Raw genomic sequence first — 15,655 nt, 5'->3', positions numbered from 1 at the left:
AGGGGGCTGAGTCCTCTGGAGTGAGGCCGTGTGAAGAAGAGCACAGGAGGCCGCCGGGAAGCTCAGAGCCTGTGCTGAGCCCCTGGCCCTGCCTCAGCTCCCTCTGCAGCCCCATCCGAGTCCCCGTGACAGAGACCCTCCCTGCCAGCACTTCCCAACACGCTCCCCGGGTCCAGAGGGAGGAAGTGCGCAGCCTCGGGGAAGAGATGCCTCATCACACCAGTAGGACAGGGACCTGGCCCTCTGCCTCCCAACCACAGAGCAGTGACACCTTGAACTATATGGTCTCTGTTCCTATGGAATGAAAGTGGATGGACTAGTTGATTTCACAAGCCCCGTGCACAGGCTCTGGTTCCTGTCCGTCTCCCTCCCCAGGGGAAGCTGGCAGGACCTGAGTGGCACAGATCCTGGACGTAGGGGCACCCGCTAGACTTCAACGCCATAGCCAAGCCGGACGCCTCTCCTCTCCTTCCCGGTGCAGCGGGGCGTTTGTGGGTGGCAGCCTGCCTCTTTCCTGGTGGAATAGACAGGTGTGTCTGGAAAACCAGATACCAAAAGGAGGGACTCACACATCTCAGAGGCTGGCAGGATGAGGCGAGCCAGGCCATCCCCAAGTCACCGTGGGTGGGCCAGGGCTTGGTGGGCCAGGGCTTGGGGGTGGCTGAGTGGAATGCCCGTGTCTGGCATCGGGTCCCAGGGGCCTCCAGCCACTCCCCAAAGATCCTTTGCCCAGTGGCCCCCTCTTCTCCAGGGGCGCCCCCCACCGGGTGCCTGGAGGAGCAGAGCCACAGCTGTAGGCCCTAGGGACAGCAGTGTTCTCCAATCCTGGACAGCACCTGTGATGGTGGACATCCGTGTGCCTCCATGCAATCCCTGTGCTCCCCAGCCATGCAGGCACCACCTGTCCCAGCCCTCTCCCTGGCTCAGACTCTGGGCAAGACCAGCATCTCCCCATGAGGGAAGCCTGCTGGTCCCATTACACCCATCGCTCACTTGCAGCCACAGGCTCCACTGACCTTCCATCTGCTCAACACCCCTCCTCACAGGTGATCTTGGGGTTCTCAGGACCACATGTCAGTGCGTGCATATGCGTGTACATAGGTGTGTGTGTGTGTGTGTGTGTGTGTGCATGTGCATGTGTGCATCCTGAAGTCCCACCTCAGCAGGTCACTGAGTTTGAGCTCCTCCACTGAGGACTCATAGGCAGGAGGACTGGCCAGAGGAGAAGACACAATGGCTGGGGCCTTGGGAGATGGGGAGCAGCCCTACTGTGGCCTCGTCGGCCTGGCCCTGGCTGTGGCCCAGGGTCACCTCCGCGAGCACCAAGGGCATGAGGAGGACAGGCCAGACAGGTGCGTGTAGGAATGAAGGCAGAGGCAGCAAAGACTTAGAGCAAGAGGTTGACCAGATGACCTGGGGTCTTCCGGATTTCTGTGGTTTCGAGCGATCACATAGGAACTATTTTTATACTTAACCACGCCACGCTGACATGGACATCCATCCCCACAGCAGAAGGCTAGGTGGTTGTCACTTTCGAAATCGCACACACCGTATACCTGTGGGTTTGAGAACGGGCTCTGCTCAGACTCTGTGTAGCACACCTTCCCCTCTCAGCTGCCGGGGCTGCAGGCCCCTGTGGTGAGCCATTCTGTGGGGATGGACACTTGCTCAGGCAGCCGGTAGCAGCTGCCCCTGCCCTGCCAGGCCATATCTGTGCTTTCATGGCCCTGGGTGGCCAGCGCCCACCCAGAGAGAGTTCTCTGACGCAGGCATTTCAGGCACTGCGGGTAGAGCGGTCTCGCGGGAAGGGTGTTCCCCATGGGACTCTAGACCTCACCCGGTTCAGCCTCTTGTTTTGCAGAAGAGGAGCCTGAGGGCCAGAGAGATCAAGGCTGTGCCCGTCAGTGACAGCACCGCGGCACCCAGGTCCCCGAGCTCCCTGCCAACAGGAGGAGGCCTCTCTGGGGCCAGCCTGCTCGCTTGCTGGACACTCCATACCCTACTGCCAGCCACAGGGCACCCAGGGGACCAGGCAGGAGATCTTGGCCCCTGGCCGCGTCAGGAGTCGGGGCGGGGGGGTAGGTCATTTCCCAGGACCGTGGCTGAACCCAGCCCAGGCAGAACTAGGCTCGGTGAGAGGTGGGGCTGGCCAGGGTGGCTGAGATGGGTGCCAAGCCGATCGCCTCTGAGAAACCTGCCTCCTGACTCGCTGCTCGGGTGTCTTTCTTCCTGTACTGCTGTGACTTTTGCTTCATCTTATCTGTTTCCTTCCAGGTCCAGCTTTAGGGTGCGGCTGCCAGGCCTTTGCAATGGTTTTTGTATTCCTGTAGACACCAGATATAAACATACTTATATATTTGTGTCCCTCCCCCGCTCCCCCCAGTTCACAAGCCCGATGCACACTCTACACGCAGGCCACTCTGACCTCTGACCCCGTGTTCCATGTGGCAGGAGGGCCCCGCCCCGGGCCAGGTCCCAGGTCATGGCTGCTGGCTGTCTGTGGCGGAAGTCCTTGGTTGTCCCCCCTCCCCTCCTCCCAGCTCTAACCATTCTGTCCGTCTGTCTCGTCTCGTCCTCAGTTTCAAAGCAATGTCATGAAGGGCTTCCTCCTCGTGCCTAAAAGGAAACAATATGCTTTTGGAAAGAGGTGGGGTTGGAGTCAGTGTCCGGGGCAACGTGGGGCCCTCAGTCTCGGGGTGTTCAAGGACGTCTCCGGAGGGGCTGTGAGCGCAGCCCGTGGGGAGCCTCGGTCACGCTGGAGAATCTCCCGTCGGAGGCAGACGGGGCCCAGGCCCGGGGCCTGCTGGCCGTGTTGGCGGAGACGCCGGGCCAGCAGCGGGGCCGAACCGTATTGTTTCCCTTTGCGGCCAGTCCTGGTCCTCGTCCCCATCCTCAGCTCATGCTTTTTGATTTGCATCTTTTTGTGCATGGACATGCCGAGTAGTGATAAGCAGGGCTTTCTGTTCTTTTTGGGCGTCTCTGGTCAGACTCTTCTCTTTCAGATCCCGCGTGAGGTCGTTAGGTTCAGGTGTGTCCCTGCCGTGTCCCTAAAGTGAAGGGCGTGACCGAGGCATGCAGGGAGCCCTAGCCCTGTGAGGAGCGGCCGAGGCCGCGGGCGGCAGGTAAGGACACCTGGTCTCTGTGCCTAGGTCGGTGCAAGACGGCAGCCAGAGCGGCCGGGAGAAGCTGGAGCTCGTCCTGTCCGACCTGCAGGCGGACGTCCTGGAGCTGCTGCTGGAGTTCGTGTACACGGGCTCCCTGGTCATCGACTCGGCCAACGCCAAGACGCTGCTGGAGGCGGCCAGCAAGTTCCAGTTCCACACCTTCTGCAGAGTTTGCGTGTCCTTCCTGGGTGAGCCGGGAGCGCCTGTCACCTGGGGAAATAGGGGTGGTGGGAGGAAATTCAAAACAGCAAGGGTTTTGGGGGGAGGGCTGTGTGTGCACCCCCTGCAGGTGCAGTTTTAAGATGATAATTCGGGCCCCTGTATGCAAAGGCCTTTTCTGCTCACCAGCATGGACAGAGGGCACCTCTGCATCGCTCTCCCAGGCCCAGGCAGCTTTGTGAGGACAAATGGAGCCATGGGGGTCATGTGATGGTTTGTTCATGGGGAGCCTGGGCCCTGGCCTCCCAGCCCTGGCCTCTAAACACGGAACAAGGAGCCACACATTTTATATTCCTCTACCGCGTGTAATACCTGCACCACACCAGGTGGCCACACAGGTCTATGTGGGCTGTCCCTTGGACACGCAGACCTGCTGTCCGGGCTGGGGATCTGAGTGTCAGGGACCCCCAGCCGGAGAACACACTTATTCTACAGCTTGGAGCTGCCTGGCTTCGGGGAGAGCAGGGTGAGGGTGGGGTAGGGTTGATCACCAGAATCCGTGGCCTGAGTGTTGAGTGCAGCCAGAGAACTAGGGGCTGAGCCTAGAGACAGGAGGCCATGGGTGGGTGGGGGGAGGGGGATAGAGCAATCTAGAAGGGCCAGGAACCACAGCCTCAGAGTTAGGCTCTCAAAAGTACGGGCGTCCTGGGACCCAGACATTTCTAGGCTAGAATAACCGTCAGTGGGGTCTCGGGGGAGTGACCAGGCTGAGCCCAGGTCTACAGGTCGGCAGGGTGGACTGAGGGCTGTGGGCGATGGTGGGTGGCATAGATGGGGTGTTACTGCTCCCATGACTCTGAAGTAGGAGTGTGTGACCCCAGGCACACCCTTCACACTGACGGGAGACACCATAGGCCTCTAGTGTGACCCCCACCCCCTGCCCTGTGGCCCACAGACAGTGAGGAAGCTCCGCACCTCACAGTCCTCTGCTGGAACCCGCAGGAGCAGAGGGAGGGCCTGGGACAGTCAGCGGGAGGCGGGGCAGAGGGAAACCCCGGACATGGACACAGGAAGTGGGCTCATGGGGACCCTGGATGCTGGAGGCAGGTCCCAAGGCCATGGGCTCAGAGAAGGACCCAGAGGGACAGGCAGCGGGCATAGATAGCTCCCATCCAGGGCCCCATGGTCAGTGGTCACGTGTTCTCGTCCCCAGAGAAGCAGCTGACGGCCAGCAACTGCCTGGGGGTGCTGGCCATGGCGGAGGCCATGCAGTGCAGCGAGCTCTACCACATGGCCAAGGCCTTCGCGCTGCAGATCTTCCCCGAGGTGGCGGCCCAGGAGGAGATTCTCGGCATCGCCAAGGACGACTTCATCGCCTACATCTCCAACGACAGCCTCAACACCAAGGCCGAGGAGCTGGTGTACGAGACCGTCATCAAGTGGATCAAGAAGGACCCTGCGTCCCGCGCACAGGTGAGGCCCGCCCCTCCTTCCAGCCCAGCCCCGCTCGGGCACCTGGGCAAGGAGGCAGGAAGGTAGAGGAGGCCGTGGGCCCGGCCACAGGGAGGCTGAGCCACAGGGAGGCTGGAACTGCTCCGGGGGCAGCAGACGGGCGAAGGGAGGAGTGAGAGATGCAGAACCAGTCCCGTGGTTTTCCAGGGCTGGCATTCCACTGGCAGGAGACCCAAGCTGACCAAGAGACCACGGGATCCGGGGGACAACGTCAGGGCCCTTCGGGGAGAAGTGTGCCCGAGCCAGGGCACCCGGCGCTCCCCTGAGCTCAGACCAGCGGGAGGAGCACCCATGCTCTGGTTCCTGGGAAGGTGGAGGGCAACCACCGCACACAGGACCCAGGAAGCGAGGCCCTGGGAGCGGGCAGCTGGAGCAATCAGGGCCAGGGCCAGGCAGGAGGAAAGGGGGCAGGGTCCCAGGGGCGCCTGAGTCCCAGGACACCAAGCACATCCCAGCAGGATCTCGGGGCCCGAAAGCCCCGCTGGAGGCCCCTCAGAATGGAGCTGCTTGGTTCCCACATGGGAGGACCCCTGGGAGCTCATGTCGCTGCACAGTGCCACAGCCACCTGCTCACACACGGCGTCCCGTGCCTCCTCCCTCCCTCTCTCCCCGACCAAGGCCTCCCTAGCCTCCAGGATGCCCAGTCACCCCTGAGGGGTCCTGCCTCCAGTCTCCTCCAGATTCATTCCCACCCTGCAGCCTCCGCACAGTGGCAGGTCCAGGCGCCAGTCTGAGGCCATGGACGCCCTAAAGGGGTTTGGCTGTTGGTGTTGGGGAGACGCAGGTTCTGACGGTTGTGATTAGCAAGCTTGTCAGTCATCATCTCCTTTCCAAAGCTGATGGCCACCAGCTTCCCTGGGCCCTCCCACCTCTGCTGGGTGCCTGCCCCATGCACACCTCTCTGAGGGTCGGGCCGTCCATCTCAGCCCCTGCAGCCTGGCCTGGAGCAGAGGCCCATGCTGGGGTGGAGGTGGGAGCGAGGTGCTGCCGAGACAGATGGACGGTCCTTCCCAGGCTCAGCTGCCGTCAGCCAGACTCCCCCAACCCCCCGTTCCATCCTCTCGCCGCCCCCCAGCTGCTGGGAGCTGCCTTTTTTTATTGTTGTTCTCACCCGAGGATATTTTTCCGGTGATTCTTAGAGAGAGTGGAAGGGAGGGGGAGGGACAGAGAGAAAAACGTTGACGTGAGAGAGACACATCGATCGGTTTCCTCCCACATGAGGCCCGACCAGGGCCAGGGATCAAGCCTGCAACCGAAGTCCATGCCCTTGACCGGAATCGAACCCGGGACCTTTCAGTTCACAGGCCGGCGCTCTATCCACTGAGCACACTGGCCAGGGCTGGGGGCTGCCTTCTCTCTGTGCCGAGGCAGGTGAGCGAGGGGCTGTCCTCCCAGCCAGACACAGGCTGAACCCCCCGGCGTGCAGTCCCAGGACACGCGCGGGGCTGGCCCGCTGCACGGTCTGAGCAGACCCCGTGTCCCCCGCCCCAGTACGCAGCGGAGCTCCTGGCGGTGGTGCGCCTCCCCTTCATCCACCCCAGCTACCTGCTCAACGTGGTTGACAACGAGGAGCTGATCAAGTCGTCGGAAGCGTGTCGGGACCTGGTCAACGAAGCCAAGCGCTACCACATGCTCCCCCACGCCCGCCAGGAGATGCAGACGCCCCGAACCCGGCCCCGCCTCTCCGCAGGTATTGGGGGGCGTGCCCCCAGCCCCCAGGTGTCCTGGGGTGGGCCTGACTCCGGGTGGTCCCCCAGAGAGGCACTGGGTGCAGATGCTGCGAGTGTGGGAGGTGGCGGGGGAGGGTCCCGAGTGTGTCCGTCTGTGTCCCGGCAGGGGTGGCGGAAGTCATCGTCTTGGTTGGGGGCCGTCAGATGGTGGGGATGACTCAGCGCTCACTGGTGGCCGTCACCTGCTGGAACCCACAGAACAACAAGTGGTACCCCTTGGCCTCACTGCCTTTCTACGACCGCGAGTTCTTCAGCGTAGTGAGTGCCGGGGACAACATCTACCTCTCAGGTGAGGCCCTCGGGCGGCTGGGGATGGGCCTGGGCTTCCAGGGCCGCCTTCCCGCACAGCAGGGCTGAGGACGGCCGGGCCGGGAGGGCAAAGCCTCCTCCTGACCTGAGCGGGGCTGCCTGGCGCGGGCCCTCCTCACCCCGCCCCCCCGGACCTCCCCGCTCTGCAGGTGGGATGGAGTCAGGGGTGACGCTGGCCGACGTCTGGTGCTACATGTCCCTGCTCGACAACTGGAACCTCGTGTCCAGAATGACGGTCCCCCGCTGTCGGCACAACAGCCTGGTCTACGATGGGAAGATTTACACCCTCGGGGGGCTCGGCGTGGCCGGCAACGTGGACCACGTGGAGAGGTGATGGGGCCACGGTCACAACAGGGGGTGGGGGGCATCCTCTGAACTTCACCAAAAGCTAAAATCTCGCTGCTCCTTCTTCCCAACACCCACCCCCCGAGCCACTAGAGCCTGGACTTTGTAAGGCGATGCCCAGGCTCTTCGAACACAGCAGAGTGAGAGGACTGGGCAGGGGAGGTAGAAGGCCCACAGCTGCCGGCCGCTGACATGGGACACTCTTGTGCCAACAGCCCCTCCTGGTGGCAGATAAGTGGGAGGCCTGAGACCAGGGGTGGGAGGCACAGGCGGGGCTGAGCTGGCGGGAAGGCACTGGGACTGGACTCGCTAGAATTTAAGGGGAAGCAGGAACCCTTGGCCCAAATGTGTGCCCTTCCGATGGCTGTGCCTCTGTGTCCCCGCCGAGTGTGGGGTTACACACCTGGGAGCCCCCTTTCTCCCTCCATCCTGCACAGACCAGGAAATGCGCTTCTGACACGCCTTTGGGGCAGTCCTGCTTTTAGGAAAACAGATGCCCCAGAGAGTGATCAGTTAGGCTGAGCTGGCCCCAAGTTCCAGCCCAGGACACAGCCAAGATCCCCGGAGCCCTTTCCCACGGCCTCCCTGCACCCCCACCCACGTCACCAGCTGCCACCGAAAGCAGATATCCTCGCGTGACGATCTTTTGCCCAGGGAGCCACACTTACCCCTCAGTGTGTACCTTTCCCTCGCTGGCTAATTGGACACTTGACAAATGTTCCAGCAAAGATGGTTTCAGAGAGACGGGCCGGGTGTGCTCACTATGGGCGTTTAACTCCCCCACGTGGAGCCCAGCGTTGGCTCGGAAGCAGCATTTAATTGTCATATTGACTCGGAGATCACGGGGAATCCCCGTGTGATGATGAGATGCTGATCCTGCCGTGGACCCCGGGCCAGCGCCGATGCTGACAGCCTTCGGCGGGCCCACGGCACGGCCACCACGCCCAGGCCTCCCAGAAGCCCGGCTTCCACTCGTTTGTCATCCAGTAATAAGCGCATGAAGCGGAGACATTTTCTAGGTAGGAGTAAACTGAGCTAGAGCTGTCATCCCGCTTGCTGCTGTCAGCTATTTTTAATCTCCTAAGACGTTGAGTACTCATTTTGCAAACTTACACTTGTTGATAAATACAGGGATTTGTTTGAGGATCAAATACACCAGGAGGCGGATACGTCCCACTGCCCTTGGGCCCAGGAGCCATTCTCCCCGACCTGGGAACAGGCTCTCCCGGCTTCCCCCGGGGGTGGGCACAGAGGGACCAGACACCCTGGCACCCAGGTGGAGCAGCCCAGGACAACAGGGTGCCCTTTGTCAGCCACCTGGGTCTGCCAGCTGGCCTTGTAGGATTGGACGCAGACTTGAAGACCCTTGGGTGGTGTGAGTGCAAGTGAGGGGGAGGGTGCAGGGTTCCCAAGGGGCAGAGCTGAGCCCTTTGGGCAAGTTAAGTGCTGTGGCACATGGTGGCAATGATGAGAAGCTGGGTGGTTTGTTCCCCAGCCAGGAAGCACTAATGGTACAAATTGCTCTTATATTGATAATGAATGCGATATATGGTGCATTATAATTATACTAGAGGCCCAGTGCGTGAAGTTCGTGCACTCAGGGGGATCTCTCAGCCTGGTCTGCACCCTCTTGCAGTCTTGGAGCCCTCGGGGGATGTCCGACTGACGGCAGTCAGACATCCTTAGCGCTGCCACGGAGGCGGGAGAGGTCCTCACCACTGCCGCTGCACTCGCCAGCCATGAGCCTGGCTTCCGGCTGAGCAGCGCTCCCCCTGTGTTGAGCATCTGCCCCCCTGGTGGCCAGTGCACGTCATAACGACTGGTCGACCAGTCAACTGTCAGCCCCCTGGTGGTCAATACATTTCATAGTGAGCAGTTGAGCAGCCTTTAGCATATCATTAGTATATTATGCTTTGATTGGTTGAATGGCCCACCGGACGACCAGACACTTAGCATATTAAGCTTTTATTATATAGGATTACATTGCTGTATTACAGGAATAGAGCAAGATTATGCACTTATAGATTAAAACAATAGTACAATAGGCAAATATGTATGATATCATTACATACATCACTGGGTCTAATATTTTATAGCCATATATCACAGAGCTGTGGTTACTGAATAAATGATAGCATAGTGGAGCCCCGCACTCCTCGGGGTCATTTGCATGTCATTAGCATATCCTCAAGGGGCTGTGGCTTGGCAATCAGCCACCTGGATTACCAAGCTCTAGGGAGAGTTGCACTTGGCCGAACGTGCCTTTATACCGAAAGCCACACAATCCCCGACTGACTCCAGCCCCTTCTCAAGAGCTCTTTGGATCTCTGCCATCCTGGCTTAAAAAACAGACACCTGAACTTCTGACAAGAAGACACTTACTGCATCACCTATTAGCACATCTTCAGCTGGGGCTAATTCAGCCCAGCCCTGCTGCCCTGTCAGGACCTCCGCCTCTTCTCAGATGCTGAGTCTGCACAAGCCCAGAGCTGGATGTACCACAGTGGCCCCCTCGTCCCCCTCCCAGAGCCAGGGGCTGTCTTCCGGGGTCACTGAGCTGTGACCGGGTTACGGCTCATGCTCCAAGGAGGTGCATGGGAACAAGTGGGCCCAGGGTGCTCCCAGGAGAGAGGTGCTGGGGCCCCGAGAGCGGAGCAGCGAGCCCGCAGCGGGGTCCGCCCTGGGTCCCGGGCACATGGAAAAGCAGCCAGCAGTGTGGACGGGCCAGCGCTGGGCGGTCTGGAGCGAGTGCTGGTGAGGTCAGCGCACGAGGAACACGGCACGGACGCTGAGACCTGGGCCCAGGAAGAAAGACCTGAAAGATCCCAGTTCCCTGCCCGGTCTGCTCAGGCCCAATTCCCCTCTTCCTGTCCGCTGCTTCCTGTTCTCACGTCCCCCTGTCTGGTCCTCACTCCTCAGGTTGGGAGGAAGGCCAGCCCCCCGATGGCCTTGAGTGACTCCTCCGAGGGCCCCGAGCTGTCTGAGCTCGGGCTGTGCCAGGGGTGCCCAGGGCAGGAAGCAGATGGTGGTGCGCCCGCTATCTGCTGCCTCCGTGTGGCCCCTGCCCCGCACCAGGCCCACTCTGACCCTGGGGTCGTTTTCTCCTCTCTCGGCAGGTATGACACCATCACCAACCAGTGGGAGGCCGTGGCCCCGCTACCCAAGGCCGTGCACTCTGCAGCAGCCACCGTCTGCGGCGGCAAGATCTACGTGTTCGGCGGCGTGAACGAGGCGGGCCGCGCCGCGGGCGTCCTCCAGTCTTTCGTCCCGCAGACCAACACGTGGAGCTTCATCGAGTCCCCCATGATCGGTGAGAACCAGCGTCTCCTCGGCCCAGGGCAGTGCAGCGTCCCCACCTCATCCTTTCATTGGGTCTCAATAGCCCAGGCCCAGAGGGCGGGCTCAGCCCAATGCTCCCGTGAACCCAAGGCCAGGGGCGGGAGGGGCAGGCGAACCCCAGCCCAGGGGTGGGAGGGGGAGACGAACCCCAGCCCACGTGCAGCTGCGGATCCCACCCCCTGGACCCAGGGCAAGCTATTCCATGTGCAGGTGCCTCCTGGCCCTGGGCCGTGTCCGGAGGCCGGTCAGTGACACGGGGCCTTTCCAGCTCCCTTCTCCTGGGGGGTTCCCTGGGGAAGAAAAGGGGAGAGAAGGCCAGAGCATCGCCCTGACCTGCCTGGCCTGCTCTCCCCACAGATAACAAGTACGCGCCCGCCGTCACCCTCAACGGCTTCGTGTTCATCCTGGGTGGGGCGTACGCCAGAGCCACCACCATCTACGACCCGGAGAAAGGGAACATAAAGGCGGGCCCCAACATGAACCACTCTCGCCAGTTCTGCAGGTGAGCAGGCGGGCGGTTCGGCCGAGGTGGGAAGGAGGAGGGGAGGGGGGAGGGGGCAGGATAGTAAAAGAGGTTTGAGCGCGATGCCTGACCTCCATTCATTGACCAAAGGGAGTCCCGGGCCCAGAGCAGCGCCCCGACAAACACAGGTGTGGGCATTGGTGCCCCAGCAGAGTGTGAAGCCCCATCTCCAAGCCGGAAATGAAGGGCTTCCTACGGGGACCTGCCCGGGTCCCTCCAGGCCACCCTTCTCTGGGTCGGGGGGAGGGTGGGGCTGCAGGTCAGCTTTCCCCCAGGACCACCTGCCCATCGCAGACAGAGGCAGCGCCAGGCCAGAGCTGCACCAAGCCCTACCGGGGACAAGCAGCTCTTGGGGGTGCTGATGGTGCCATGATCCTGGTGGCCCTTTGGAGCCGGGCCCAGCAAGTGGCACCCGGAGTCTCAAAGCTGCCTGGGCAGAGACACACACGAACCAGCCCCCCCGCCCCCAGGACAACATGGGAGAGGTCAGTGTGTGGCTTGGTTCCCAGTCGTCCTGGCCCCGTGGCCCAGGAAAACCAACTCCCCTGGGCAGTGAGACACAGACCTGCGCCTCCACCCCTTGTTCCTGGACTAAGAGAAACCAGGACTACGAAGGAGCCCCAAGACCCCCTTCTAGCATTTCCTTAGCAGATGGCGTCTGAAGACAGCTCCGCCCCTGCAGAGGTGGCCCCCCGTCCTCAGTGTGGACAGCATGAAGCACTAAGCAGCGCCCGCTGTTTGTGCGGCATAGCCAAAAAAGCTAAAAGCTGCTGCGAGCCTGTGGTGTGACCTTGGAGAGGGAAGGACCACCCCACCCCGAGGTCCTATCCATGAACCAGGCAGTGGGACGGGACGACTGCTGAGTGCCTGGCAGCACGGAGGTCCCAGTCCTCCTCATGTCGCGCACTCTAATGGTGGCATGCGCAGGGCAGCTCCGACTGCATCCCCCCGATAAGGAGCTGGAGTTTGAGCAGGGCTTGTGGGAGGGCTCCCTGACCTCACCTGAGACTCAGTGCGGGCGCAGAAAGACAAAATGCTGCGGGAGGTTTGAGCTGGGTCTTGCAAGAGAAGCAGGGAGAAGCTGTGCCCCAAGGGGAGGAGTGTGGGGCCCTGATGGCGGAGCAACTGAGGGACCTTGGGTGTCTGCTGAGCAGTCTAGAGTCTAGACCAGTGATGGCGAACCTATGACACGCGAACTCATTTTTTTGGTTGATTTTTCTTTGTTAAATGGCATTTAAATATATAAAATAAATATCAAAAATATAAGTCTTTGTTTTAGTATGGTTGCAAATATCAAAACATTTCTATATGTGACACGGCACCAGAGTTACGTTAGGGTTTTTCAAAATGCTGACACGCCGAGCTCAGAAGGTTCGCCATCACTGGTCTAGGCTGATATGCTCTGTTGGAGGCTCAGAACTTCAGAAAGGGGTGGAGACGTGCAAAGGGTATCTGTTCAGCCGACAGCCAAGAAGAAATGGCCATTCGCCCAAGTGAGCGAGCAATCGGGGCTAGATGTGTGGGTCTGCGTGAGGGGCGGCTAAAAGGAGGAAGTGCAGACAGGACAGCGTGGGGAGCTCACAGGAGGGACCGCTGGCTGAGCCCCAGGACCAAGCCAGGGAGTGAGGCGCGGGACCACGTGGTAACCCTGCAGCAGCTCCCAGGCCGCAGCCATGGGTGGGCAGCCGCGCCTGCCCCTCGGTTAAGGAGCCGCAGCAGGAAGCTGTGACTCTGAGCCTCGGCCAGGGTGCAAACCGCACTCACAAGGCCGAGCTCAGTTATACCGGCTCCTGTCTGCAGCCTCCTAGTGAGTCACGTGCCCACGGGATCTGAGCGGCAGGAAGGCCGGGTTTGGGCATCAGGAAATGCGGAGACGCGCTGAGCTGAGCCGAGAGCCTGTACAGGAGGCTGTTCACCTTCGGTCAGACCCGCAGGCCCTGGGCACCCAGTATGCAGGTGTCGCCCCCAGCACCAAGGGGGGTGCCACATGGCGTCCTGATTGGCGGTGGGGAAAGATGTTTCCTTCTACAGCTGAGGTCAGAGGGCAGAGGAGAGCAGCCAGGTCCCGTGTGGCTTTTGCAAAAGGGCAGCAGCAGCGGCCACACACCGGAGGGAGGCTCTGTCTCCAGGTCCACGTGGAAGCTCCATGGCTGACTCTCCCCGCTTCCCCCCGGCAGTGCCGTGGTGCTCGACGGCAAGATCTATGCGACGGGGGGCATCGTCAGCAGCGAGGGGCCGGCGCTGGGCAACATGGAGGCCTACGAGCCCGCCACCAACACCTGGACCCTCCTCCCCCACATGCCCTGCCCCGTGTTCAGACACGGCTGCGTCGTGATAAAGAAATACATCCAGAGCGGCTGACGTCAGCGGGACCGCCACGCGAGACCGTGGACGAGTCTGGTGAGGCACGTGCTCCTCACAGGATCAGTTTTCAGCAACACCCACAAGAGGCCGACAGACACACCCGGGGGACCCGCTGCGCTCGGCATTCGGATCCTCCGCATCGGATGTCCTGTCGGAAGTCGTCCCTGCCTGTGGGGGCCCGGGCTTGGCTCGGGGCACAGGGACCCACCTTCCAGGCGGCCTCGGGCTCCGCAGAAGGACTTGCTCTGACGGAGGCGCTCGCTCTGCCCGGTGCAATAGAGGCTCACATATTTTTCGACCGGGAGAGAGCAGCTGCTTTTCCTTCCTGCAGAGCAAGCCGGACCCCTAGACCACCACAGATCAGTTATCCTGTAACAATAGTAGGCGTCAGGCTCCCTTGGGGTAAGATCAAAGTGTCCTTCTCACTTTGATTCCTATTTTGTTTTTAACCAGCCTACACTCCAGGTGGCCGAGAGCAGACGGGCGGGATCACAGCAGGGCCCGCCGTGGCCGGAGCCGCCGCAGGGGCAGCCGTAGGGACCCTTGGGAGAGCGGCTGTCCTCCCCAGGTTCTTCTACCATGTTTTTGCTGCAGAAGGGCCAGATGATCGTGCTAGCTTTCTCTTATCCAATATGAAGTATTTAGATTTCCAAGGCATTTTCTTGATAAACAAAAGGCTATTTTTAAGTACGGAGAGGAGGCGGCCAGGCCGGGGAGCCGGCGGGAGCTCCGGAGCTCTGAGGAGGTCGTGCCGGGGTGGCACGGGCTCTAGTTTTTCTACGTGCAGAAGAGAGGAGCTCGCCTGGGTGGCACAGAGGCACCCGTTTTATTTTTAGAGAAAGTAACTCCCAGACAGCCCCCTATGAGCTGTGCCTCCTGGGGACATCGTCCAATAAAGAGGCTGTTCTAGCAGGAAATGACCAGGTCCCTCCTGGGAGAAGGCGGAGGCCCCGGGCCTGCGGGGCGGAGGTCGGGAGGACGTGTCCACAAAGCACGGGGGACTATTTTTGATATTTATATTCGTAGCTCTATAGCACGGCACCTGCCACCATGCGCTCAGGGTGGGGCAGCCTTTGTAGAGGAGCCATGACAGCCGAGGCCTGGGGCGTGGGCAGAATCTTCTAGCAGCATATTAACCCGAGACAGGGAAGCGAGGAGGGAGGCCACACGTGGCTCAAAGGAGAAAGGCCTTCCTGCCAAGGCCGTCCTCAGACCCGCACACCTCACGCGGTAGTCAGTGTCCACGCCAGGGCAGGAAGAACGCCGCCGCCGCTGCGCTGTTTAGTTGAAGTTGGTACCAAATACACATTTACCATTTTTATATCTGGGAAGTCAACTTGCATTTCATGATTTAAAAAAATAATAATAATAATAAAAAGCCACTGGTAAGGAGCAAAGGCCAGGCCACGCTTCCCGTCTCTCCGCGAGGACGACAGAGCTCTCATGCTCGCACGGACAGGTGTGGCTCCCACTTGGACGAGACACCGAGCTTCGTGATGCAGTTTTTAATATTATTTATTCTTTTAAAAAGTAATAAGCACAAAACTACATACGTTGTATGTCATTTACAGTATTTATGTCAAACAGGGTGCAAGTGTGAACCCAAGGACTGGAGCACAAATTTCTAACTGCCCGGGGCAGGGCTTACGTTAGCGTTGGTGTGCGTCTGCCTCCAAAGGAGGTGTTAGCGGTCAGCAGGACTCAACACAGGTGGCACTGAAATTCCGTTTCTCTCCTCACTGATCACACTGGAGCAAAACTGGCTATTTCTGTGAATGATATAAACAGGGTTCTCTGTAATGGTATTGTACATAGTATATGTTTATCGTTAAGTTCTTGTTATATTATAATAAATATATTTATAGATCTAGACCCGGAAGTCCATGTCATGTCTTCGTGTGCCTTCATCCTGGCCACGGTGACGAGAAAGCCCAGTGTAGGTCCTTCTGCCTCGTGGGCTCCGTCACAGACCTGCACGCAGACCCCGATGAGGAAAAAGGATAGGACTCGTGGGCAGGAAGGACGTCAAGAATAAAGGGCAATTAAAGGCCAAAATGAAAGGGACTTGCAAACAGTCTGGAATGACTCTGAGGCTCTCCCTTCAGTTGTCAGTGCTTTTTTTAAAAATGTTTTTATTGATTTTAAAGAGGGAGGGAGAGGGAGAGGTAGAAATATGAGAGAAACATCGACTGGCTGCCTCCCACACCCCC

At 60.1% G+C, this 15,655-nt stretch overlaps 1 protein-coding gene across 1 annotated transcript in view; it reads left to right on the top strand.

Annotated features, from left to right (window-relative positions):
* Positions 1-15,315, top strand: part of KLHL29 (kelch like family member 29) — a 114,771-nt gene extending 99,456 nt beyond the window's left edge. The window contains exons 5-12 of the mRNA XM_081101491.1: positions 3,150-3,352; positions 4,537-4,796; positions 6,327-6,525; positions 6,672-6,854; positions 7,024-7,204; positions 10,336-10,529; positions 10,916-11,060; positions 13,259-15,315. Of these exons, the coding sequence (XP_080957617.1) occupies positions 3,150-3,352; positions 4,537-4,796; positions 6,327-6,525; positions 6,672-6,854; positions 7,024-7,204; positions 10,336-10,529; positions 10,916-11,060; positions 13,259-13,442 (1,549 nt within the window). The 3' untranslated portion in view covers positions 13,443-15,315. The remainder of the gene's footprint in view (positions 1-3,149; positions 3,353-4,536; positions 4,797-6,326; positions 6,526-6,671; positions 6,855-7,023; positions 7,205-10,335; positions 10,530-10,915; positions 11,061-13,258) is intronic.
* Positions 15,316-15,655: the final 340 nt, after the last annotated feature.

Source organism: Myotis nattereri (assembly GCF_964212035.1).
Source record: "Myotis nattereri genome assembly, chromosome: 10".
In the NCBI taxonomy this organism is placed as follows: domain Eukaryota; kingdom Metazoa; phylum Chordata; class Mammalia; order Chiroptera; family Vespertilionidae; genus Myotis; species Myotis nattereri.
Note: the sequence above shows the minus strand (reverse complement) of the source record. Positions and strands in the feature narration are given on the sequence as shown.